The sequence below is a fragment of the Eubalaena glacialis genome, chromosome 12, assembly GCF_028564815.1.
Source record: "Eubalaena glacialis isolate mEubGla1 chromosome 12, mEubGla1.1.hap2.+ XY, whole genome shotgun sequence".
In the NCBI taxonomy this organism is placed as follows: Eukaryota; Metazoa; Chordata; class Mammalia; order Artiodactyla; family Balaenidae; genus Eubalaena; species Eubalaena glacialis.
The window spans coordinates 94059805-94085766 of record NC_083727.1 but is presented as its reverse complement, the minus strand read 5'-3'; the positions used below and the strand labels follow the sequence as shown (position 1 = coordinate 94085766).

General features: G+C 41.4%; 1 protein-coding gene across 2 annotated transcripts in view; it reads left to right on the top strand.

The window, feature by feature from the left end:
* The window catches only part of COL9A1 (collagen type IX alpha 1 chain), an 83704-nt gene that overhangs the window by 7463 nt on the left and 50279 nt on the right, over positions 1 to 25962 (top strand). Inside the window, exons 5-13 of one of the 2 annotated variants that reach the window (XM_061207729.1) lie at positions 356 to 752; positions 14052 to 14135; positions 14824 to 14844; positions 16323 to 16397; positions 16658 to 16693; positions 16829 to 16891; positions 23263 to 23316; positions 23581 to 23616; positions 25787 to 25810. In XM_061207729.1, the coding sequence (XP_061063712.1) occupies positions 356 to 752; positions 14052 to 14135; positions 14824 to 14844; positions 16323 to 16397; positions 16658 to 16693; positions 16829 to 16891; positions 23263 to 23316; positions 23581 to 23616; positions 25787 to 25810 (790 nt within the window). Of the gene's footprint in view, positions 1 to 355; positions 753 to 14051; positions 14136 to 14616; positions 14762 to 14823; positions 14845 to 16322; positions 16398 to 16657; positions 16694 to 16828; positions 16892 to 23262; positions 23317 to 23580; positions 23617 to 25786; positions 25811 to 25962 lie in introns of those variants that run through there. The other variant, XM_061207730.1, reaches the window with a different exon arrangement.

Genomic DNA, 25962 nt, shown 5'->3' with positions numbered 1-25962 from the left:
CTTTGCAAGAATGTGGTTTTGGTGGAATGTGCTTTTTGAGGTGGAATTGCTGAATAGTAGCTCTTTAGGTAGCATAAATAGTAATACTGTTGGGATTGTGTGACATTTGGGAACACTCCTTAGCTATGAGGGAGGGTTTTTTTAAATGTGTATTTTAAGATGAAACATTAATGTACACGAATGAACTTCAGTGAAGGTCTTTATGAACAGTCATGAAAGAACAACTTGTACGTGGTTTTTCACACTGGAGCCTTTCTGTAGGTCTAGAATCTAAAACAGCATAATTAGGAAATATGGTAATATGCTTGGGTACAGAAAACAAGGTTTATATTTACTGTCTTAAAATTTTACTCAGGCAATTATATCCCAGTGGGCTGCCTGAAGAATACTCCTTTCTAACCACTTTTCGGATGACTGGAAGCACACTTGAAAAGAACTGGAGCATTTGGCAGATTCAAGATTCCTCGGGGAAGGAGCAAGTTGGCATGAAGATTAATGGCCAAACAAAATCTGTTGCATTTTCATACAAGGGACTGGACGGAAGTCTCCAAACTGTGACCTTTTCGAATTTGCCCTCCTTGTTTGATTCCCAGTGGCATAAGATCATGATTGGCGTGGAAAGGAGCAGTGCGACTCTTTTTGTTGACTGCAACAGGATCGAGTCCTTACCTATAAAGCCAAGAGGCCAAATCGATGTCGATGGCTTTGCTGTGCTGGGAAAACTTGTGGATAATCCTCAAGTTTCTGTTCCGGTAAGTATACGATCGTACGCTATGGGAGATTAAAACAAACCCAGATTGGTGAAAATCAATACCTCAGACATCTTTAAAAATCATCTGAATATCTTAAACAATGGACAGTTATTCATCTTTAAAAGTCATTCAAGCAGTTTTGCAAAATGCCTTCAGTGCCTCTTTTGAGCAGAATACTTGCCAGATGGAATGGGGAATCAGAGCAAGTTGAGTAGATGTTTCCTCATCCTGAGGAGCCTGAGGTCTACTTGGGAGATGCTACATGCCCCCCTGGAGCACCCAGAATCCTTTGAGGCAACTTGAAAGAAACCCATACTTGTGTGGTACATATTGCTTATAAATAACCAATGAGCATATTCACAGTAAGGTTAAGACGAGTGGTGGATTCAGTTAGTCAAGAATTCCATGCTTCTCAGAAGCAATGAAACCTTGAAATGGAAGGATCTGAATTGGTAAAAAGAGGAGAAAGTATATTCTAGCTGAGAGAAAGAGCATTAAAGGAAAAAGAAGAGAGTAAGTAGGCACATTCAAAGATCTGGAGCCTGGCTGGTTTGGATGAAATGTGTATGTGAAAATGTGAGTGCGTGTGTGTGAGGGGGGTGGTGAGGGCAGGTGAGAGGCAAGGCTAGGAAGCTGTATGGTATCTGACCCACAAGAATGAAAATCATGTAGACGGCACAATATTTCTTTATTTAGAAGTAGATCTCGCATGACATATTATGAAAGTAAAGGATTTTAGAGCTCTGTTCGTGATTTTGCTGTAGAGACCCATGGATATAAAGGTAAGGAATTATATGATGACACAATAATTGTGTCGACTAGTACCATATAGTTCTATCATTTTGAATCGTTAAACTTTCACTGAGCTATCCTATAAAAGGATATTTCATAATATAGTTACGGGAATTTAAAAACTATATCTTACAGGGCAAGTGATCTGTTGGAAAAAACAAAAGAATTTAGAGCTCAATAAATAAACTATTGATTTCCCCCCCACTTCTGTCTCTCGTACAGAGCTGTTAAATTGTAGTCACAGAACTCATATCATGGAGTGTAGCAGAGGTGACACGATGATTTTGAATGGTTCCTGTGCACTCGTCCAAAGAAAGGTTATCGGGCATCTCAGTAATGGAATTGTTCAAATAACTTATTTTCAAGGGAAGAAATGTGGTTAGTGTGAAGGATAGCATGAAATTTCTATATTCTGTGATGGACAGGAAGCAATTTGTAACTACCACATTACTGCTCTGACTTGTAGACACTTGAGAAAGTATGTCTGCAAATAATGAGTTATCACACCTCAAGTGGCTGGGTTAGAAAGCCAGTGGGACCATCGTTGTGCCATCTTGAAATTTTGTGCAGCAAGATCTTTGCAATGGCACTGGGGTGGCTTTCGGACAACACAACCTCTGCCATGTCTGTGTCACTTCTGGACCATAGGTGAGGGAAGGAGACCTTAGGGTATGTCCTCACTGTGATGAATCTCGGTCAAGTACTTGTATAATGGATTTACTAATTCATTGCTCTTGAAAAATATTTCAAGTCATTATAATTCTGAATTCTGCATGCTAAGATGCTATTAAGTTGACTGATGGCCAGAGCAGTAAAGTCTCAGAATTACTTCGTTATATTATAGTCTAGCCAATCATGTTACAGCTGACTGTAGGTTGTGTGCCAAGTGTAGTCTCACATCACAGTGGAGACCAGTTGGGACCAGTTATCTTCAATTTTATTCTGCCGTGTGCAGGAATGCAACTAATGTGCCGGCAGCTGGTGTTACATTTCACTTTTGTTCCACCAAGGAGCTTTTCAAAGTCAGCACACTGTCCGTGTTAAAAGGCATGAACGATTTTTTTCTTTTGTACTGAATTCTGACTCTACCACAAGGAAACACAAAAGAGACTTGAGTCTAACGTGTCATTAAAGTTCCGTATTTGATGATGTGGTTGGTGGTGGTAACAATAACTAAAATAGATCAAGGTTATAGGTCCAAAAATATCCTACTTACGTCCAAGGACAGACTGTGACAATGTCAAACTCAAACTTGTCACCAAAACATATTCCTCAATTTTTACCCTGTATAAGACAAAGAAGTAGAAAACTCTATGTAATTAAAGCCCATTTATGCTTTTTTAGCATCTTAATACCCCTAATATACCAATGTAAAATTTTAAAAATACTTTTATTCCCATTAACTTACTTTATCTTTTCAACAATTTCATAAGAGAGCAAACACGGATTGGATTATCTCTATTTTTCAGTTGAAGACATGGCTTCACGTAGGTTTCTTGGCTTGTAAGAAACAGTGTTAGGCATAAAATTTCTAATCTACCTCATTTTGTCTATGCCAACTAACTTTCCTTTGAGAAAAATAGAAACATGTGTAATAACCACATATCTTTTCTTATAAAGGATCTCATCATTCTCATTTTGGAAGGTATTTGTGATTTGCGTAGATTTTTCAGAATTTACTTTGCAGGACAAATAAAATAAATTTTTTTAAAAGAAGGAAAACTGTGCAGTGTAAAACATGTCCTCAGACATTGGTCCTACTTGTTATTCATTTAGTGAGCTTTTGTTTTTGTTTTTGTTTTTGATTTACTTTTTGGCTGCACTGCAAGGCATGTGGGATCTTAGTTCCCCAGCCAGGGATCAAACCCCTGCCCCCTGCATTGGGAGGGCAAAGTCTTAACTACCAGACCGCCAGGGAAGTCCCTAGTGAGCTTTCAGTTTTTGCCTCTATACTGGGTGTACAGAATTAAACAAGTCACAGGTCTTGTTCTCCCAGTTCCTGGCAGGGTGAGTGGTTGAGATAAGTAAACGATGACAATATAACACGATAAGGACCAGGAAAGTGGAGGGAGGCACAGGGGAAAGCCTCCTCACTCAGATGGGGGCAGGGAGGCATGGGAGTGAAGTCCAAGGAGGTTTCCTGTGGGAGGTGGCCTTTGAGAGGAATCCTAGGGGGAGAAGAGAGTTACCCAGAAGAAGATAAAGTCCAGTGTTCTAGGAAAAGGAACTCTCATGTGGGAATTCCCTTGGCCGTGAATTCTTCTCTTTTCTAGCTTTATTAGTTTTCCGACACTGCTCCTTACTTTTCTAGACTAAGAATAGTCAAGTACTCATACAAGTCCCCAGACGAACCCAAATGCCCACGAGTTGTCCCTACACCTTTGTTTTTATTTTGTGGCCTATGATCTCACTTTGGCTGAAATCTCAAGTTGCCATCAATTACTGAAGTGACTGTCTCTTGGAAGACTTACAGAGTGGTGAACACTGGAATCTGTGTATTCTGAGTGGTAGAAGACGTATACTGATAGGGCACTTTTCTCTTGATTTGGAGACAGCAAGTATTCAGTATTACTTGTGAGAAATTTTAGATTAAAATGAAATGTGCTGCTAGCATGAAAGCAACAAGTAACAGTGTATTTTTCTATTTTTCTTCATGAAATCAGATTCATTCTAATCTTTGACACTCCACATTAATTGAATACTTTTTTCAGAATCAGCACTTGCTTTTCTTTAGTAAAGCAAACACCCCTTTTAAAGGTGTTAACAGATGTCAAAAGGTAACCCTAGGAACTGCATAATAAAAATGCAGTGGAAAACATTTGATGGCGCACTAACACTCATTTATATTGTGCTTGTTTGTGATTTCTCCCGATCTAGCCCATCTTTTGTCTCTTTCCCTTTTCTAAATTGGAAAAGGAAACCAATTTCAAGAGGTTTACATAAGACTTGCAGGGCAGCTGCTCCCATGCTGTACAACTGAAACACCTTCGCATCATTCGTGGTTATTTAGTGGGCTCAGAGTATTTATATTTTCCCCAAAGTACCGCTATAACACATAGTTTGATTTCAAAGCAATAAATTCCATATTTTCTATTCGCCTTTGTGCCCGTATTTTAGGCTGGTGCCATTTATTCCACGGCAAATCTCAGTTTCTTGGCAGTATACCATAAAAAGGTTATTTTATGGCAGGTTCTTTATTGTTTGTTGGCAACGTGGTTGCCCAGGAGAGTTATTTGGTACAGCTCCATTAGAAAACAAAGTTAGCCTTTCTACCTTTTCAGGGATGTACACTAGGGGTTTGGGCTTGTTTGAGGGAGGATGAAAGCATATATGGCTTTACAAATACATGATTCAAACCCTTTATCTTTTTTTTTTACATTTGAATTTTATTTTTTTATACAGCAGGTTCTTATTAGTTATCCATTTTATATGTATTAGTGTATACATGTCAATCTCAATCTCCCAATTCATCCCACCACCACCACCCCAGCTTTCCCCCCTTGGTGTCCATACACGTTTGTTCTCTACATCTGTGTCTCTATTTCTGCCTTGCAAACTGGTTCATCTGTACCATTTTTCTAGATTCCACATATATGCGTTAATATACTATATTTGTTTTTCTCTTTCTGACTTACTTCACTCTGTATGACAGTCTCTAGGTCCATCCATGTCTCTACAAATGACCCAGTTTCGTTCCTTTTTATGGTTGAGTAATATTCCACTGTATATCTGTACCACATCTTCTTTATCCATTTGTCTGTCGATTAGCATTTAGGTTGCTTCCATGTCCTGGCTATTGTAAACAGTGCTGCAATGAACATTGGGGTGCACGTGTTTTTTTGAATTATGGTTTTCTCTGGGTATATGCCCAGTAGTGGGATTGATGGGTCATACGGTAATTCTATTTTTAGTTTTTTAAGGAACCTCCATACTGTTCTCCACAGTGGCTGTATCAATTTACATTCCCACCAACAGTGCAAGAGGAAAACCCTTTATCTTTTTACCTATGCATATTCTGAATAAACCAAGGCAGAACATGATTAATCAGACAGATATAATGCTTTTAAAAATTATATTTCAACTGTGTTGCTCTATGTTATTTTTGTTAAATTCAGAGAAAATGTGAGAGCAAATATTATAGAAAGAACCAGCAAAACCCAGGATGGAGAAGCTGTGTCTTTCTCTCTATGCCACAGAATTAAGTCATACTAACTTCCCAGTGTACAAAGAAAGTTTCATGAATGATAACATGGAAAAGATAAATTATGAGGTTGTGATTAATATTATTTCTGGTATTTGAGAAATATTATAGGAAAGTTATATTTTCAGTGATTTAAGAAATGCATACCTACTGTGCAAAATATCTAAACTATTGTTTGCTTATTACATTGCTTTTGACAAGTGCTTTTTACAAATACTCTTTCACTTGGAAGTATTAAATAAATATGAAAGAAGGGGTCTTTGAGGAAGGGGTGGAGACCAGTGTAGCTGGGATGAGACGGAGAGAAGCAGGCTCTGAGGCTGGAGAGGGACCATGACATGAAGGTGAGAGACACTGTCAGCACGCTGGCTTTCCTGCCATGTGTGAGATAGAAAGCTATCAGATAGTTGGGTTAGATACACAACATGCTCTCTTCTTTTTAAAGCATCTCTTTGGCTGAGTTTTGACAGTATATTGGAGGGGGAGATAAGGACAGAGCATTTAGGAGCATCTTAAGAGGAGATCTTTTTTTTTTTTGAAGTATAGTTGATTTGCAATATTGCATTAGTTTCAGGTGTACAGCGTAATGATGATTCAGTCTTTTTTCAGATTATATTCCATTATAGGTTATTGTAAGATATTGGGAATAGTTCCCTGTGCTATACAGTAAATCCTTGTTGCTTATCTATTTTATGTATAGTAGTTTGTATCTGTTAATCCCATACTCCTAATTTGTGCCTCCTTTCCTCCTTCTCCCCTTGGTAATCATAAGTTTGTTTTCTATGTCTTTGAGTCTGTTTCTGTTTTGTATATAGCTTCATTTGTATTATTTTTTAGATTCCACATAAGAGTTATGTCATATATATTTGTCTGTCTCTGTCTGGCTAACTTCAGATAGTATGACAATCTCTAGGTCCATCCATGTTGCTGCAAATGGCAAAATTTCATTTTTTTAAAGACTGAGTGATATTCCATTGTATATATGTACCATATCTTCTTTGTCTAGTCATCTGTTGATGGACATTTAGGTTGCTTCCATGTCTTGGCTATTGTAAATAGTGCTGCTAGGAACATTGAGGTGCATGTGTTTTTTCAAATTAGGGTTTTCATTTTTTTCTGGATATATACCCAGGAGTGGGATTGCTGGATCATATGGTAGGTTTTATTTTTGTTTTTTAAAGGAACCTCCATACTGTTTTCCCTAGTGGTTGCATCAGTTTACATTCCCACCAACAGTGTAGGAGGGTTCCCTTTTCTCCACACCCTCTCCAGCATATATTACTTGTAGACTTTTTGGTGGTAGCCATTCTGACCAGTGTGAGGTGATAGCTCATTGTAGTTTTGATTTGCATTTCCTTGAATAATTAGTGATATTGAGCTTCTTTTCATGTGCTTATTGGCCATCTGTATGTCTTCTTTGGAAAAATGCTTATTTAGGTCTTCTGCCCATTTTTCAATTGCATTGTTTGTTTTTTCCATACTGTATTGAGTTATATGAACTGTTTGTATATTTTGGATATCAATCCCTTGTCAGTTGCATTCTTTGACAATGTTCTTTCCCATTCTGTAGGTTGTCTTTTCGTTTTGTTGATGGTTTCCTTTGCTGTGCAAAAGGTTTTAAGTTTGATTAGGTCCCATTTGTTTATTTTTGCTTTTATTTCTTTTGCCTTGGGAGACTGTTCTAAGAAAATACTGTTATGATTTATGTCAAAGAATGTTTTGCCTATGTTCTCTTCTAGGAGTTTCATGGTATCATGCCTTATATTTAGGTCTTTAAGCCATTCTGAGTCTATTTTTGTGTATGGTGTGAGGGTGTGTTCTAATTTCACTGATTTACATGTAGCTGTCCAGCTTCCCCAGGACCACTTGTTGAAGAGACTGTCTTTTCTCCACTGTATATTCCTGCTTTCCTTGTCATAGATTAATCGACCATTAATTGGTTTATTTCTGGGCTCTCTATTCTGTTCCATTGATCTATGTGTCTGTTTTTGTGCTGCTATTGTACCACACTGTTTTGATTACTGTAGCTTTGTAGTATAGTCTGAAGTCTGGATGGGTTATATCTCCAACTTTGTTCTTTTTTCTCAAGACTGACTTGGCAATTCTGTGTCTTTTATGGTTCCATATAAATTTTAGGATTATTTGTTTTAGTGCTGTGAAAAATGTGATGGGTATTTTGATAGGGATTGCATTAAATATGTAGATTGCTTTGGGTATTATGGCCATTTTAACAATATTAATTCTCCCAATCCAAGAGCATGGGATGTCTTTCCATTTCTTTGTATCATCTTCAATTTCCTTCATCAATGTTTTATAGTTTTCAGAGTATAGATCTTTCACCTTCTTGGTTAAGTTTATTCTTAGGTATTTTATTCTTTTGATGCAATTTTAAACAGGATTTTTTTTTCTCTTTCTGATATTTCATTATTAGTGTAAAGAAACACAACAGATTTCTGTATATTAATCTTGTATCCTGCTACATTGCTGAATTCATTTATTAGTTCTAATAGTTTTGTGTAGAGACTTTACGGTTCTCTATACAGAGTATCATGTCCTCTGCAAATAGTGACAGTTTTACCTCTTCCCTTCCAAATTAGATACGCTTTATTTCTTTTTCTTGTTTGATTGCTGTGGCTAGGACTTACAATACTATGTTGAATAAAAGTGGTGAGAGTGGACATCCTTGTCTTGCTCCTGAATTTAGCAGGAAGGCTTTCAGCTTTTCACTGTTGAGTATTATGGTGGCTGTGGTTTGTCATAAATGGCCTTTATTATGTTGAGATATATTCCCTCTATACCCAGCTTGGTGAGCATTTTTATCATGAATGGATGCTGAATTTTGTCAAATGCTTTTTCTGCATCTGTTGAGATGATTGTGTGATTTTTATCCTTTGTTTTCTTAATGTAGTGTATCACATTGATTGATTTGTGTATGTTGAACCATCCTTGTGACACTGGAATGACTCCAACTTGATCATGGTGTCTGATTCTTTTTATGTATAATTGGATTTGGTTTGTTAATATTTTGTTGAGGATTTTTGCATCTATATTCATCAAAGATATTGGCCTGTAATTTTATTTTTTCGTAGTATCTTTGTCTGGTTTTGGTATCAGGGTGATGGTGGCCTCATAGAATGAATTTGGGAGTGTTCCCTCCTCTTCAATTTTTGGGAATATTTTGAGAAGGATAGATATAAGTTCTTCTTTGTATGTTTGGTAGAATTCCCCAGTGAAGACATCTGGTCCTGGACTTTTGTTTGTAAGGATTTTTTTAAAATTACAGATTCTGTTTCACTTCTAGTGATCGGTTTGTTCAAATTATCTGTTTCTTCTTGACCTGGTCTTGTCAGTCTGTATGTTTCTGGAAACTTGTTCATTTATTCTAGGTTCAATTTGTTGGTGTTATTGTCACCTCCTCTCTTCAGAACTCTATCCTTCAACCTCCCCATCTCTGCTTATGAAAACCTTAAATGCTTTCAGGTCCCTCCTTATATATTCCATGTTATATGATCCTCTTGTTGATGACCTTAGCCAGAAATATATCTTTCTCATCTCAAGTGCTGTCGTATTTATTTTCAAAAACATTTTTCAGCTTAGATACTGTCCTATACACTAAACATTTTTGTGTCTTCCATACTATCTTTCTTGAAGCACATGAATGTGCTATATAAAGATATGCTGACTTAAAAAATGAGTAAATGACTAGTTGCCAGTCTGCTAACTCCAAGTCCACTGCTTTCCCCTTTCACCATTCTGCCTCTGCCTTTGGTGTGATTTGGGTGAGTGTTGCCCACTCATTTTTTTTTTTTTTTAAGTAATGTATCATTTTTAAATTTATTTATTTATTTATTTATTTATTTTTGGCTGTGTTGCGTCTTCGTTTTCTGTGCGAGGGCTTTCTCTAGTTGCGGCAAGTGGGGGCCACTCTTCATCGCGGTGCGAGGGCCTCTCACTCTCGTGGCCTCTCTTGTTGCAGAGCACAGGCTTCAGATGCGCAGGCTCAGTAGTTGTGGCTCACGGGCCTAGTTGCTCCGCGGCATGTGGGCTCTTCCCAGACCAGGGCTCGAACCCGTGTCCCCTGCATTAGCAGGCAGATTCTCAACCACTGCACCACCAGGGAAGCCCTGCCCACTCATATTTAACCACATTCTTAGGACTAAGTCTGGAACTGCATGGTCTAGTCTACACAAAGTTAGGGGAATTTCTGATTTTGTCACAGCTCAGAGCCTCCTGCTCAGCAACCAGGAAGCTTCACCTAGAGGAGGTCCCTTATGAGGGTAGAAAACAACATATCATCATAAACTGAAAAGAAGCATGAGATCTGTGAATTCAAGTATTTCTTTAAATCTTTGTTGCTACTGACTAGACAAAAAGCTTAATGAATCACCTCTCCTATTAAAGAATTTATCTTTGAAGAGCTAGTTTTTAGGCAATGTAAAATTTAATCATAATTCAGTTTGCAAAAAATTAAGCCTTGTGCCATTCTCCTTAATAGAGTCAAGTTCCATGGTTTGTCATTAAAATTCTCTCTCGGAGGAAAAGGTAGTTGTCTGCTATTAGTTTTTGTTTAGTTCTTCTGAATGGCTTAAGTACCTTATTAATATTTGTCAATAATCTAGCAAAGTAAGTAGAAATCTCTAGCCCTATTAAAAGAGTAGAGAGTTGGGGCCAAAATTCCTTGGTTTAATGTGTTGTCAGCTGGAGCCTACTCTAGCTTAGGGGATAGAATTGTACCTCAGAGTCCTATTGAAAAGAATTGGATAATGATGAATCTAGGCAGATGTAAGACACCTTACACTCACACAACTCAGTTTGCCTTGAAACAATGCAGAGGTATTTTACGTTGAGAAATATGGATTGTCCTAGGGCCTTTTATGTTCTGTTTAACAGATTAAAAAAAAACTTTTTACTTTTTATTTCTCTACTTGTATTTTTTTTTCGTGTCACATACTGTAAGCCCATTATGGGGAGGAGAATATCTGGTTCCCGTAGAATATTTCCTTAGTGCTTGGCTTTAATTGGGACTTGAAAAATGTTTGCTGATGGACTAAATTAAAACATTAGTCACATATGTTTTGTCCATGGGTATTCAAAGTGAAGAATGATTCCAGGTATGAACATGAGAGATGTGTGGAAATCAGCATTTTAGATGTATAACAAGAGTGACTTTTACCAGGGAACTCTGCCAATCTTTCTTCAAAATAATTAGCATGGAAATTGGAATTCATATTGTATGCCCCCAAACGGTTGTTGTATAGATGATTATTAGTGCATAGGTGGTGTTTATGTGGAAGCACAGATGTGTTCAGAAACCTCTGATCTGGGTGACACTCTGTCACAACCCAGCCTGTATTCACAGGTGAATTCCATTCCATTCCCCCTTATCCTGCACCACAACTGCATCGTGTGTACTTTCACAGGTGTACCCATTAATCCAGACAGAATTACATTTTTGAGAAAATAGCTTAATGAATTACTTTGCATTTGCAATAAGTAACTTTAATGAACTATCTAAACAAAGGATATAGGTTTCCTGCTTAGCCATATAATTAAAATTTCTCAAGGCGGTTAAGGTATGAATTATTTCTGAGAATCAAAAAATCACCCACATACAATGCATGCCTAGTTTGATACCAATTCACAAAGGACTTAGTGAATAACATTGTATGAGTGGTCTCTTATTTTGAGAGTTAGGGAGGGGGAGACACCTTTTCTTATTCTGGTAAAACTTTTATCTGGTCATTGAGGGAAAAAAATCACATTTCCTATGTGATATTTTGTCATACACATGAATATGTAACTGCATATAGAAACAGCTGCCAGTTTTGGGAGGAACAGTAGAAATTTTGCTTCCGGATCTATTTCTATAACAAACATGCAAGTAGGGAAAGTTTTGAATTCTTATGGAAATTTATTAGTCTAGTTCTGCAGTTTTCTAGTACATGTAGGAAACAAGTTTATGCAGTTTTAATTTCTAGGTCTGTCTTCTTTTCTATTCATCTTTTTTTTTTTTTTTTTTTTTATTTATTTATTTTATTTATGGCTGTGTTGGGTCTTCGTTTCTGTGCGAGGGCTTTCTTCTAGTTGTGGCAAGTGGGGGCCACTCTTCATCGCGGTGCGCGGGCCTCTCACTATCGTGGCCTCTCTTGTTGCGGAGCACAGGCTCCAGACGTGCAGGCTCAGTAGTTGTGGCTCACAGGCCTAGCCGCTCCGCGGCATGTGGGATCTTCCCAGACCAGGGCTCGAACCCGTGTCCCCTGCATTAGCAGGCAGATTCTCAACCACTGCGCCACCAGGGAAGCCCTTTTCTATTCATCTTTAATACAAATGTTCAATCACCACATGCGTGGGTTACCTGCTTAGAAAATCATGATTCATCCTGGAGAGATGTTGCATTCTCCAAGGAGGCTGACTGGGATAGCAGAGAAAGTCCTTATTTTAGAGTCAGGAACATTTGGAATGCCAGCTCTGACATTTACTAGCTGTGTGACCTGGCAAATGATTTAACCCCTCTGAGCCCCTTTACCCATGTGTGACTGGCCTCCAAGAGATGTTGGGGGCATGCCAGGTATTTAGTAGTCATTAAGGAAAAGGTTGTTCCATTCTTTCATCTTCCTTTTACAATTTCCTCTGCAGGTTGGAACAGAACCAAGATAAAATCCCTCCCAAGCAAACAAGACTATTCTGATGAAAAACAAAGTGTTTGATTAAAGTGATTTCCTTAGCTGCAAGCTATTGTGTGCTTTGGAAAGCAATTCTTTTGTAGGATGTCAATATGCTATTGTTAAATAATTCACACCAAGAACACACAGATCAGCATAGTTTTCATACAATTTGTAGATAACTTTCCATCCTAAAATATGTCTTGATTTAGCTGCTCACTTTCTTTTCATCCCACTTAATTCGTTTTTCCAGTGTCCACATTTTCTGGAGAAAAGGCATAGTAGGGTTGAGAGAAACAAGAAGAATGGAGGAAGAGGAGAATTCCAGGGCAGTTAGCATCATGTGAGAAGGGGCACCAATGCAGGAATGTCAAAGCTTGATGTCTTATTTTCACCCCTTTAAAAAATGTAAAATCTCCTTTTGGTTAACTTTCCCTTCCTCTGTGGGGAGAAGGAAAGGATTTCATCTTTCATTCTTTCCAACTTTGATCTTCCATCCAGTAACTTCAACTCTGGATGCTTCTGTAACAGTGGGAAAAATGTATCTAACTTAATTCTAGATCCAGTAGATGGAGTCATTTTGGCAGGAGGCATGGAGTGCAAATCACCATTGGATGAAAGAAAAGAGATTACCTTACGTTAAGTTACCTTGTATTTAAATGACATTATGTTTAGATTTGGGAACTGGACATTTGCATAATGCCAGGAGAATCAACTGACCAAGAAACATGGATCCAAATAGAAATGCCTGGCAAGGAACTTCCTCATTGAAGAGGGGCCAGAGTGGCACATGGTGGCAGGCTTCCTGTGGGGTACATCTTTTTTTTTTTTTGCCTTTTCACCTGAGGCTTTCAGATTCAGACCTGGCCACTCTTCCTTTGTTCTATTTCTCTCCTGTTCGGCTCTTCTTTCTCCCTTAACACCTGCTAAAAGGTAAGAAGTTGTCAAGGCACACCTGACTTTCAACTGTCTAGGAATTTTATATCTCTTCAACCAATGAATTAGTTAAACTGAAATATTTTTTATTATCTTGTTTTTTCCTGAGTCCTAAATTTCTCTCATTCCCTCCACTTCCAGAACTTCCTATTTCCATTTTAAGCTGTGACACTCCGTGGCAAATGTCTAGCACGCATACTCTCCCAGGACCCAATTTTCCGTTCTCTACTTTATTCCTGGTGCCGCCTCTTTTGCCGCCTCTGTTTCTAATCTTTTCCCGTGTGAAGTGTTACTGCATATGTCCTCTGGGATCCCATCCAGACTCTGACACTTATTGGCTTGTGCCTAGGACAGTTTCCTGTTCTCTCTGAGACTCATTTTAACAGAATCTACCTCTTGAACGTAGTGGAGAGGACAGAGATAGAAAGTCAGTGCCAGTGGTGGGTTTCCTGCCTAGGGCTGTGCTGGAGCAATGCAGAGCTAAAGTCATCTACATCCAGTGATAGGAGAAAAGTGGGAAGGGTTTGCAGCCCGTTTCCATTGGAAAAATGGTATTCAGGAACAAGAGTCCTGGTCTGCTGAGATCAACCAGTTCAAGTTGGTGACCAGACACTTAACAATTGGACCACACTTACAAACTCATCTCCTTTTTAAACGACCTGCTTCTGTGCTCCAGAAGGACCTGAACTGGCTGCTGTCTTTCCCCAGTTTGAACTTCAGTGGATGCTGATTCATTGTGACCCACTGCGACCCAGGAGAGAAACTTGCCACGAGCTGCCAACCAGGGTAACCGTGAGTCCCTGGACCACCTGCAAAGGCCACTTCCACCCAGCGTAGCTCCCGCCACTTCCTCAAAATCCCCCCCTCCCCACTCTCTTTCTCTAAAGAATCCAAGCTTTGCAGCCCAGACCAGATAGACAGTAAGGAAGCCCTGGTCCCACCCACAGCTGGGCGGGTAGAAACCACCTTGGGGCGGGGGTGTCTGTTTCTACCTTGGGTGGCTTACGACCCCCCCCCCCCTTCCTCCCCTCGCAAACATGTCCGCAAGAACACTGCCCGTCGCAGCCCTCAGTGGCACGCAGGCCATCGCCTTGGCTCCTAGGACAGCAGGATGCCGCCCTGGGGCGGGAGGGCCGCGGGGAAGGGGTTAAAAGGGACTGTTGTCATTCTATCCGTCCTCCCGGCCCCGCAAGCTCTCCTCCAATCCCCAGGACCCTCTCCGGGGCCACTCGCAAACAGGAGGAACTTACGCCTCTCTGTCTGGGGGCGCTCTTTGTGGGGACAAGTGTCACTGTGCGCGCGTGGAGGGCGGGCCCGGGGATCAGCGGCGTGCGGCGGGGATGGCCTGGACGGCGCGGGACCGCGGGGCCCTCGGGCTGGGACTGCTGCTGTCGGGGCTCTGCCTGTGCGCGGCTCAAGTAAGTTGCGCGCGGGTTTAGGGGGACGCCTTCCCACTGTCTCCCCATCTTTTCTTCTCCAGCCCAGCCAGACCACCGACCTGGTAAGCCAGGGGGCGCAGCCGTCGGGGGAGCCGCGGGGAAGGTGCCGAGCATCCCGTGGGCTGCCGGGCCCCGCGCATCCTGCGGCGAGCACGATGGGAGGCGGGGGCCCTAGGTGACCCCTACGGTCCCGGAAAGGGCGCCCCCTCGCCCACCGGGCCCCCATACAGCAGGCTCAGGCGGTGGAGCCCGGCGGAGGCTGGAGGCCGGGGTTTAATTTTCAGCCTGACTGCTCCTCCCCCGTTCCCCTCCCCCTCCTCTCCCCTCCCCTCTCCTCTCCCCTCCCCTCTCCTCTCCCCTCTCTTCACCTTCCCCTCCCCTCCCCTCCCCTCCCCTCCCGCTCCCCTCCCCTCCCCTCCCGCTCCCCTCCCCTTCCCCTCCCCCTTCCCCTCCCCCTCTCCTCTCCCTCCCCTCCCCCCTCCTGGCGCAGTCCAGGGCAGCCCGGCGGGAGTAGGCGAGGTTCCAGCAAACTTTGCATCCCGCCTGCTGTGCCCGCCCGTCGGGGTGGACCCGCGGCCCGGACTCGCCTCGAAATTTCGGCAGCTTCCCGAAGGCTCGGCGTCTCCTCCCTCCGCCCAGGACAGGACCCCGCGGGGGCAGGGGAGCCAGAGCCGTTTGAGGTTTCACTTACAAAGACCCCATTGTAACCTGTCTGGTCACCGGAGTTTAGAAAAACCAAGTTTTCCTTGATGAAAGAAGCTTTTTTCTTTCTTTCTTTTTTCAAATTTAGAAGAGAGAGAGAGAGAGAGAAAAAGTCTCCCATTCCCTAAGCAAGGTGTGCAAACTATTTCAGAGGCCAGCCTTCCCTCTAACACCATCAAAGCTGAGCTGCTTGCAGCCGATAAAACGGGTCACCCCCTAGGGTCAGCCTGAAATTTGGGGTGTTTCTGAAGCGAGGTGCCCAGACCTCCTGCAAGAGGATCGCTGCAGGCGGATCTGAAAGGAGGCCAGGCGCTCGCTGGGTCTCACCGCTTCTCCGCCCCATCCTCCCTTGTCTGTCCCTGAGAGGATCCCCCCAGCTTTCTCCTGAGCACAGGAAGGTCTACAGAATGACACTGTGGTTGATCTGGGCGGGAGCGCCTCCGCTCCTACCTGTTCCACTTTGGCCAAAACACAGACCCGCAATCACCGATTAAATCGAGGTATTTATTCAGTGACCACCATCTTCAAGATCGAATCCCTTGAGGAAGAGGCCCCCTCTTCCTCACAAGCCCCCTTCGGTTGAGTGCTCTGTAGACGTGAGGACTCCACCCTGGGGGCCTGGGTTGTGCTCTAACCTCACTGTCAGCCTCACTGAGAACCTTGAGGAGGGGAAGAAGTCCCCTTGGCAGTTCGATCCCCGCGTGTTATGTTGGGTTCAAACCCCGACCTCTGCAGGGCAGTGTCTTTACCGGGCTGTGCCGGGGGCCTCGGGCCCTGGTGCCCAGTTTCGCGTCGTTGCCCCACGTGCTCCACTAACCCGTGTGTGCTCTCTTGTCAGAGGGGCCCCCCGGGTGAGCAGGGTCCTCCGGGGCCGCCGGGCCCCCCTGGAGTCCCGGGCATCGACGGCATCGACGTAAGTGTCACCTTCCCCCAGCGGCTCGGGTGGGTTCTTTGAGAGCGCCCGGAGCCCCCCACCCAAAGGCGGGATGGGACGTGGGTGAGCCTGGAAGCCTGGGAATTTCGGAGGGAGGAGGTCACGTGTCCTGTGGCCCCGGTTGGTCACGGACCAGCAACATTTAGCCGTCCCCGTCCCCGATTCGTGAGGGGTTCTCCCGGAGGGGTCCCCCGCGTCCCCCTCTCACAGACTGCTCTCCCTTTCCTCCCGTCCTCCAGGGTGACCGAGGTCCGAAGGGTCCCCCGGGCCCCCCGGTAAGTGGATCAGCGCCGTGGCCCTCCACTTCCTTCCTTCCGACCTGGTCTGCAGCCACGTGCGTCAGAAGAGTCTCAACTTTGCCCCCTTTTCTCTCCTTTTTTCTCTCCCTGCCTCGCGCCCTCCCTGCCCAGGGCCCCCCGGGAGAGCCGGGAAAGCCGGGAGCTGCGGGCAAGCCTGGCACGCCGGGCGCAGACGTGAGTAGTGGGAACTGGGGGCGCGCAGCCGGGCCCAAGGCGTGTGTGCGTGTGTGCGTGTGTGCGTGTAGAGAGGCGCAGGCTGCAGGGATGGGGGTGGCCGTGGTCCCAGCTGCAGCAGGGCTGTGGCCCTGAACTTGGCCTTGCGCGCGGGCTTGGCTCGGATGTGGCCCTTTCTGCGCACGGGTCTGCGAGGGTGGAGGTTCCGCGCAGCTCCCTGGGGAGAGCACGCAGCGCTGGCATTTCCTGCTCTTGGAAAACATAGGTGGGTACCGGTTCCTGCCTCTAACCGTCCACTCCCTTGCTCACCCGGTGCCGGAGAGGAAGGATCCGACTGGCCTCTGCAGGGGCTTCCCAGCAAGCCGTCTCTGCCCTTGCCTTCCGGCACCCCCTAAATGCATTTAGAAAGAGAACCTGCAGGGGAAGGTTCTTGGAGTTCTCCTCCTAAATCCCAAGGAAAAGAGAAGAGAAAGATGCTCTTGAGGGGAGGGTCTGAAGCGAGTGGGGATGGGTGGGAGCAGGGCTGGGGCAGGGAACTGGTCAGTACGCGTGGCACAGGAAATTCAAAACTAGTCCTCTCTCTTTCCACGGGTGTTTTCTTGGCTGACATCACTGACAGAAATAAGCTGACTAGGGTTGCTTGAAGACCGGGAACCAGCAACCTCTCCCCAACCTACCCACCAGCACACCTGCCTCCCCCCCATCGGAGGGATGCTCAGATGCTGTGTGATAAACCTAACACTAAGTAACATTTCTTCAGAGTAAAAGGACTTCAGGCCTCTCGGCTTCTCTGTCCGTACACCGGACTAATATTTATTGAGGTCTCACGGCAGGCCACTCCTTGACTTTGCCGCTGGATACGAAGTGAAGTAAGATCCGGCACCTGCTCTCAGAGAACAGACAAGGCTGGGTCCCTCAAGTTATCCTTCAAGTTACCATTTCATGTGGTTTCCCCGAACTAAGGACTTTTCTAAATCAAAAAAAAAAACACCCGAAAACCTATGATTATAGATTCCGAGAACTTTTGACTGGAGTTTAAGACAGGGCCTTCATTTTGAGAAAAAGAAAAACCAAACAGCTAGATGTTAGTGGTTATTAAGATGTGCTTTCTTTATCAAGATTAGCATAATGAAAACATTTGTCTATGCTATTCATTGCCTTAGGAGATATTGACTTTGTTTTATGCTTCAAAGGCCCTAGTTTGAACTTTCTATGTATGCAAAGTGGCAGTGCATGAGGTTCCCAGGGACTAATATTTGGATAATACGAAGTGAATATCAGCCTAATATTAGTATAATACAAACTGAAATTATATAACTTGTTGGCTATCAAGCTTTTCTTTGAAACTCTGTGAATTACTTATGACACATTATAACAAAGAAGTCTGATAAATACAAGACCACTAAGTAAACCAGTAGCCCAATATAGGTTGGATTTATTTCTGCATTCCTTTGAAACGTGGACCTTGTTTTATGTGAGAAGAAAATTGATGATTAAATGACTATCATTATTATTGATTTTTGTGGTGGTTGAAGCATAAACCAGTGACCTGAAGTCTTGTCTCACTATTGAGTTGCCATAATTTCAGACAGAGGACTAGAATTATCTGTGTCCCAATTTCATGGTGCTTTTGTAGCAGGCGCAACAAATTCTTCTTTACCTATAAAGAAGAATAAAGACAATGCCTGGTTTTGCTTTATAAAGTAATTTCCACACTTAAACAGAAACTTGGGATAAATAAATGAAAGGTCTTCAAAATCTTCAGAAGTACAATGTAAATAACCCTTACAAATAGTTTTTTTTTTCTTTGTCTATAGTTGCAGTACCACAGTGCTGATTTCCAAATCAGATTTCCAAAGTTAAAAAGTGTAAAATAGTAAGGTTTCTTATATCATAGAACTTTGACCCTGGAAGGTCCTCAGGGAGAAACTGATGAGGGCATTGAATCAATCTTCTGGGATTGCAAAGGAAAGCAAGAGAAAAAGAAAAAGAGAAAGGAAGGAGAGATAAAGTAAGAAATTCGTGTATGTGCCAGTATTTTGGGCATTTCTTAGAACTAAGCAAAAAATTAACTATACTAATTTGCATTTGAGTAGAACTTTTTTTTCAAATGCAGTCACAAACATTATTTCCTTTAACTTTACAATAAGCTGGAAAGTAGGTTTGGCTAATATTATTCTTCACAGATAAGGACACTGAATAATTATGAGGACGAGTAGTTTCCCCAGGGGCCCAGAGTTATTCAGTGGCTAAGATGGTGAAAGAAACCAGATTTCTTGATTTTTAGAGTCACTTTCTTTCCAGATAGCTTTGCCTCATGCAGATATGAATGAGGTTCTTAAATAGATGAATATTTGGAGAAAATAGGGAGAAAAAGAATGATAGTGAATTTTTGTTATCTGAATTACCAACCAAGAAATAAGATATTAAAAATTCAATGGATAGTAAAAATATTTTAATTGATATTTTATAATTACTTGTAAATATTGGTATAAATTTCATGTTCACCAAATTTTGAAATGGAGCCACATGCAACTTCCAAGATCCTGACCTGAAAAGTTTTTTTATTCCACTCTTTTGACACATTTGACATTTTAAACAGACCTTTTACCCTAAGTTGAGACTAGACCTTGAGACTAATGAAATACCAGAAACTGGATCAGAGTTTGCTGTTTGTCTCTGGGCTTGAGAGCTAAGTAAGTGGGAAAGCATAAGTTATCTTTCTTGGTAGGTGAACCTAAGTGTAGTGGTGGGACCTGAACCCTCCCACCTTGGTTCGTTGCAAAGCTGTATTTTTTGGTAATGTTAACAAATGGTTGATCAGATGGTGTTTGGAAGGATCTGAAAGGAACATGGCTTAAAGGTAATTACCCTGAATCAAGTGGATTTTTGACAGAAAAGGTAAACGAGTCACGGCAGCTAGTCTTGTAGGATTATGTGTTGGGTCTCTTGAGCTGAGTGGTTGGAATGTTGGAAGGAAATTACTGTTGATGGCTGGCGTGCTCTGCCAGGCAGCAGCAGGAAATTTCAGAACACAGTTGGCTTTAATATCACCCCATATAGAACTTTATCTTCATAAGCATTCATATGAAAGCAATTCTTTCTACCACTGACAATATTTTCCTCTAGTCATTTCTTTGACAAATAAGAATGATTGCAAATTGGAGTTGTATGCATGCATCTGTAAATGTAAATTGTAGGAGATTTATGTACATACATATAAAATCCCTCCTTTCCTGCTAAGACTTTAGTAAGTTGATTCTTTCCCCTTATAGACATGTAAAATTAAAGAGGTCAGAGCTTGGTTGGAAGCTCTGCTCCCAAAGGACAACTGTGCTGTTATCATTCATCACTTATATTCTTATAGGCACTTTTGCTGTGGCATGCTTAGTGAGCTCTGTAAAGTAGTATTTTTTTTTTCATTCGTATAGCATCCATCTCAGATACAGAGAAGAGGAATTAGAATGAAGTACAGGAATTATAGTTAAGCCATGCTACTTTTTACAGGAAAGAGGTTAGAACATCCTCTGAATGTATACAACTATCATCCCTGATAGATGTTATATGATTAGGATAGTGAGTCATTAAGAAACTACTCTGAAAGGTCAGTGTAAGTGGAAATAGTCAGGCATCAAAAAAAATGTGAGGGGGGCCGTGAAGCGCAGTGCCCGTGGTTAATACCTAGATTTTTTTGCTTGTTTATTTGCAGAACCCCTTCTGAATGAGGTTTTAAGCTCCCAGAGGGCAGGAGACATCACTTCACGTGAACTCTTCATTAGCATCTAGTGTAGTCTGACCACACAATAATGATGATAATAAGAACAGCTAACATTAACTCAGTGTCCGCTCTGCCAGGCACTGTTGTAAACACTCTGTGTGTAATATCCCAGTGAATGTTCAAAATTACCATATGAGGTAGATATTAACATTATACCTATTTTACAGATTAGGAAACTGAGGCTCCATACAGTTGAGCAACTTGCCCATGGTTGCACAGGAATTAAGTGCCAGAGTCGGGATTTGAACCAAAAGTAATGATGATGTGGAAGGACAGGTGTGAAATCCCTCCACCCAACAGGCTAACCCAAATTAATTTATTCAGTAGTCGTGTACTGAGTGTGTGTTAGGTGTCGGGACAATGTGCTAGGATTGTAATGGACGCAGTCCTGTCCTCATGGAGCTTATGCTTTTCTACATGGCTAGTTCATAAAAGAGTTCACTGGATCATCGGACACCAGAATGTATTTTCATTAATTCAGAGAGCCTCCTAGTGATTAGACATAGTTTATCATGTCTTATGGAAGACAGTATAAATAAGAAGTGACTGGAAGCAGCCTCCAGGGTATCCAGCCATTCTGCTTCGATATTATGGAGCTGAAGTTCTACCATATAAAGTAGCTACTGTCCTCCAACCTTGTCAGTTATTTCAATCACTGAGTGAAGGTGGTTAGCTGGCTGTGTGTGTGGGAACTGACCAGGATTGGTCTTGGAGGGTATATGCATAGAGTGGACATTAGACGTCCCATTCGTCAGACATGCCCTGAGGTTTATAAAACCCATGTGCCATATGTGTTACCAGAGTGCCTCTGCAGGAATGGTTTGTTTGCTGAAATACAAAAGCCAACGTTCCATTACCATAGGTGCTCAGCAACTAAGATGCTGGGGCCTGTTCCCAAGTTACAGCGTTACAGTTGTACTGGGGAGACTGAAAATCTCAGTCAGTCAGAAACTCTTCTGTGTGTGTTTAATAACTTTATTCTTTGGTAAATTTCCAGTGATTAATGTTTTCAACTCATTCTTTTCTACTTCCTTTGATTCACTCTTTGGAGTTATGAGGGAAATTAATTGATGTAGAGAAATATAAAAGTGATGATCAGTGAAATAGTTTTCTATATAAGCTACATGAATGCATTTTATTGATATTTATGCAGACTATGACAGATTAAATATGGATTTGGGTGATTATTTTTAAGTAGGGCTTTCATATTTTCAAGGAATCCATCCCTCAATTAATATCATTTTAGTCTTTTTCAAAATCTTGATAATGTATAGGTTTTATAAGGTATTTATATTGTATATGCATGCATATATGTATATGTACATATATGTATGTATATATCTATAGATACACATACACATATTTGTCTTTAGCAAGGTGTTCCCTTCAAGATTACATTATAAATGACAACATCTAAAAGTAAAGAAAAAATTAAAAAGATAATGCATCTTTACCTGACGTGGAAATTTGGATGTACAGGTAGTGTTATCATGCTTTGATATCTATTAAGTCAATTACTGTGAAACACATTTATAACCATCATATGTAAAGCTAAAGCAGTTATTAAAGCATCACTTCCAAACATGGCCATAGTCCCTACTAATTTTCAGTAACTGACTTAAATTCTGCATACTGAGTGGCACACGTGAAAATGTATACTTAATAATTAGCTGTTTTACTAAGGGAGATAATCTAGAAACATACATGCTCTCAAGTGATTCAACTTTAAAAGTTAATGTATTCCCTAAGCAGTCGTCATTGCTAAGATGACTAGAGAGCGTTAGACGGCTCTAAGGCAATAATGAGATGGATTAGTTTTAATTACTATTGAAGGAACATTTTAACTCTCAAGACGTTATTCAAAAGCTACAGAGAGGGCTTCCCTGGTGGCGCAGTGGTTGAGAATCTGCCTGCAGATGCAGGGGATACGGGTTCCAGCCCTGGTCCGGGAAGATCCCACATGCCACGGAGCAACTAAGCCCGTGAGCCACAACTACTGAGCCTGCGCGTCTGGAGCCTGTGCTCCGCAACAAGAGAGGCCGCGATAGTGAGAGGCCCGCGCACCGCAATGAAGAGTGGCCCCCGCTTGCCGCAACTGGAGAAAGCCCTCGCACAGAAACGAAGACACAACACAGCCAAAAATAAATAAATAAATAAATAATAATTAAAAAAAAAAAAGCTACAGAGACATACAGCATTTTTGTTTTATAAACGAAGTAAAGGCGGTACATAAATATGGTTAAATGGCAGAGCCAAGGCCTGTTGTCTTATCAGACTTACGTATTAGAACACTGTAACTATTATTTTGCATTTTTCAAAGCAGAGACAAAAGTACTAAATTATTGAACCCTGTGATAAACAATGCGTTTAGCAAGAAGTTAGGAATAGGATAGAATTTATCAACAGAAAGTAACTAACAGGCAGATCTTAAACATTAGCTTTGAGAAAGAATATGCAAAGGTATTTCTTTACAAATATTTGTACCATACATAGGTAACCATCCTGTATATAATTAATAAATTAAGTAAAATTATCCACTTAGTGGTTTGCCTAAGGATGCTGTATTAGTTCTAACATCATGTTGCTTTATTAGGGATTAACAGGACCTAATGGATCGCCTGGCTCCGTTGGACCGAGAGGACAGAAAGTAAGTTAGCCACCTGGTATTAATTGCTGGTATTAATTAAGTGTGGAAGCATAATTTCATTGTGGTGTTTCCAAATCAACTAACAGATTAGTTGTGAAGTAGCTGAAATACACTTGTTCAACTAAAATCGTGTTTCAGTTGAATAAAATTACATCCGAAACACCAAGATGGAGTGTTGTAATGATCTCAATATTTACGCAGTTTGCATACTTACATATTCATTCTACTAAAAGCTAAGGACAATGGAGCTATTTTTATTTTTAGGGAGAACCTGGTGTGCCGGGACCTCGTGGATTTCCAGTAAGTAAATGTAAAGTGACGTGGTTGATAATCTCCTATCTTTAGGTAAAATTCTGCCACTGTGAAATTTTTCAATGTAGTTTTCTACATAATACACATCACAAAGGAGTTTATGACTTATCTGCTATGATAAGCATTCTGACTATGAGTAGAGAAATTTTAGAGCAATTTGAATGTATGGTGTAAAATACGTACATCTGTTTGCAGGTGGCGTTTCCCAATAGACATCCCCCTGTCTGTCCCCACTGATGGAAAATGTTTCTTGCATAACAACAGCAAATCTAAGTATTCAGTGTTTAGACCTGGGCATCACCCCACTTTCTTCACAACTGGTTTTATCTCTAATGAAATATTGGCTGTCAGATATGTCAGATATCATCACCCACCTGGTTCCCTGGCAAGTCTTTTTCTACATTGCACAATCTGGCAGACTTGTGTTATTTCAATCTACAAGAGAACTGGCTTCTCAGGCTGCTATCTTTGTTTTTATTTTGCTCTTCATTCCTCTTTTGTTCTTGTCATGAATCTGTATTTTTCCTCCTTGTTTTCTATTCTCACTGTTTTCTTTGCCTTATTTCAGTGTCTGTCAACTTTTCCATTTTAAGTCTATTTGCAGAAGTGAATATCTTGCTGGCCTTTCTCCCATATTTTCAGCTCAGAGCTCAACATCTTATAGAGATGCCTTGTTTTTTTTTTTTTTAGATTTAGTGAAATTTATCAAACCTCTAGGTCTCTGATAATGAAATAACTTATTGATTACTTTGGTATTGCCAAGCAGAACATTTATTCCCCAAATTGATTCACATATTTAAATGTTCAAATAGAAGTAATTTTTCAAAGAATGGCTTAAAAATGTCCCACTTATCATTAAAACCTACTGCTCATGTGAAATTCATGCTTGTTGTGGCTGCCTAAATAATTAGAAATAATAATATCATTATCAGAGGATGTACACTGATTCCACTGGGTGCTTCATATAAGGATATTTTAGAAAAGGAGGTCTGGAAGTATAAGCTATCAGGAATACGGTATCAGAGACAGTTATGAATACAAGGGATTCAAGCCAACAGAGGAGAGGAAACCCAAGGCCAGGAGACTGACCCTGGAAAGCACAGAGAGAATAGGGGCTCTAGGTAGCTGATGCTCAGTTTTATTAAGTTCAACAAGCGTAGAATTAGAGCTTCTTATGTACTAGGCCCTGTGCTTGGAACTGAGGCTGCGAGGCTGCAGAAGATGTGGTTTCAACCCTTGATTACACGCAGTTCAGCGTTGCTCAAGAGATAGAAAATGTAAAGGAGCGTGAGATGGGGTGACCAGCTCTAAAATAAAATTCAGCATACTAAATTAGGATCCATTGGACGTTATTTCATGAGTGACACCGTTTCATTTTCAGTATCTCCTGGATTTGGTGTCTGGACATATAGCCCTACCTGTCGAAGGGTGTGTTTCTAAACCCTTTTCTTCTCCCCCGCCTCTCTGTGCTAAAGGGAGAGAACTTTAGGAATTTCTCTCCTAAACTAGGGAGAGGAAGTTTGGGGAACTTCCAAATATCACATTATAAACTTTAAAGCAGTATTGTATTGCTTTTAGCGTAGGTTTCTTATAAAACACGACAAGTGATACCACTTATATGCAGAATTTAAAACATGATACAAGTGAACTCATTTACAGAACAGAAATAGGCCCACAGACATAGAAAACAAACTTATGGTTACTAAAGGGGGAAGAGGGGGAGGGATAAATTAGGAGTTTGGGATTAGCGTATGCAAACCACTATATACAAAATAGAAAATCAACAAGGACCTACTGTATAGCACAGGGAACTATATGCATCATCTTGTAATAACCTACAATGGAAAAGAATATGAAAAAGTCTGGTTGTGCCTCTTTGTGAGTAACGGTATTTTGGTTTTCTTTAAAAAAAGTTTGGAAAAAATATTACTGGTTAGCTTAGACATCAAAAGAATATTTGAGGAGCTGAAACAACTTTCTTCCCTTAGAAGCAGAGCCGTGTTTGCTTTTCTTTACCCAGTCCTTTCTGTAGAATGAACATCTTATGTTTATTTAGTGATAAACTTTATTGTTTATTTTTGAACTGAGTTATTTCTGCGTCTGTATTTACACTAAGTATGGGTCACGTACCGTAACAACTTTTATTTTAATCTTTTAGGGCCGTGGTATTCCTGGACCTCCTGTAAGTATTATCTCTTGGTTTGTTTTACATAGTCTACAAAAATGGCCCATTTCTCAGATCCCAACCCTAGGCTCCAGCTAACACTGTACCCAGTGGTGTTCATAGTGTCCTACCTGAATGATCTTAGGGGGCTACTATGACAGCACCCCAAT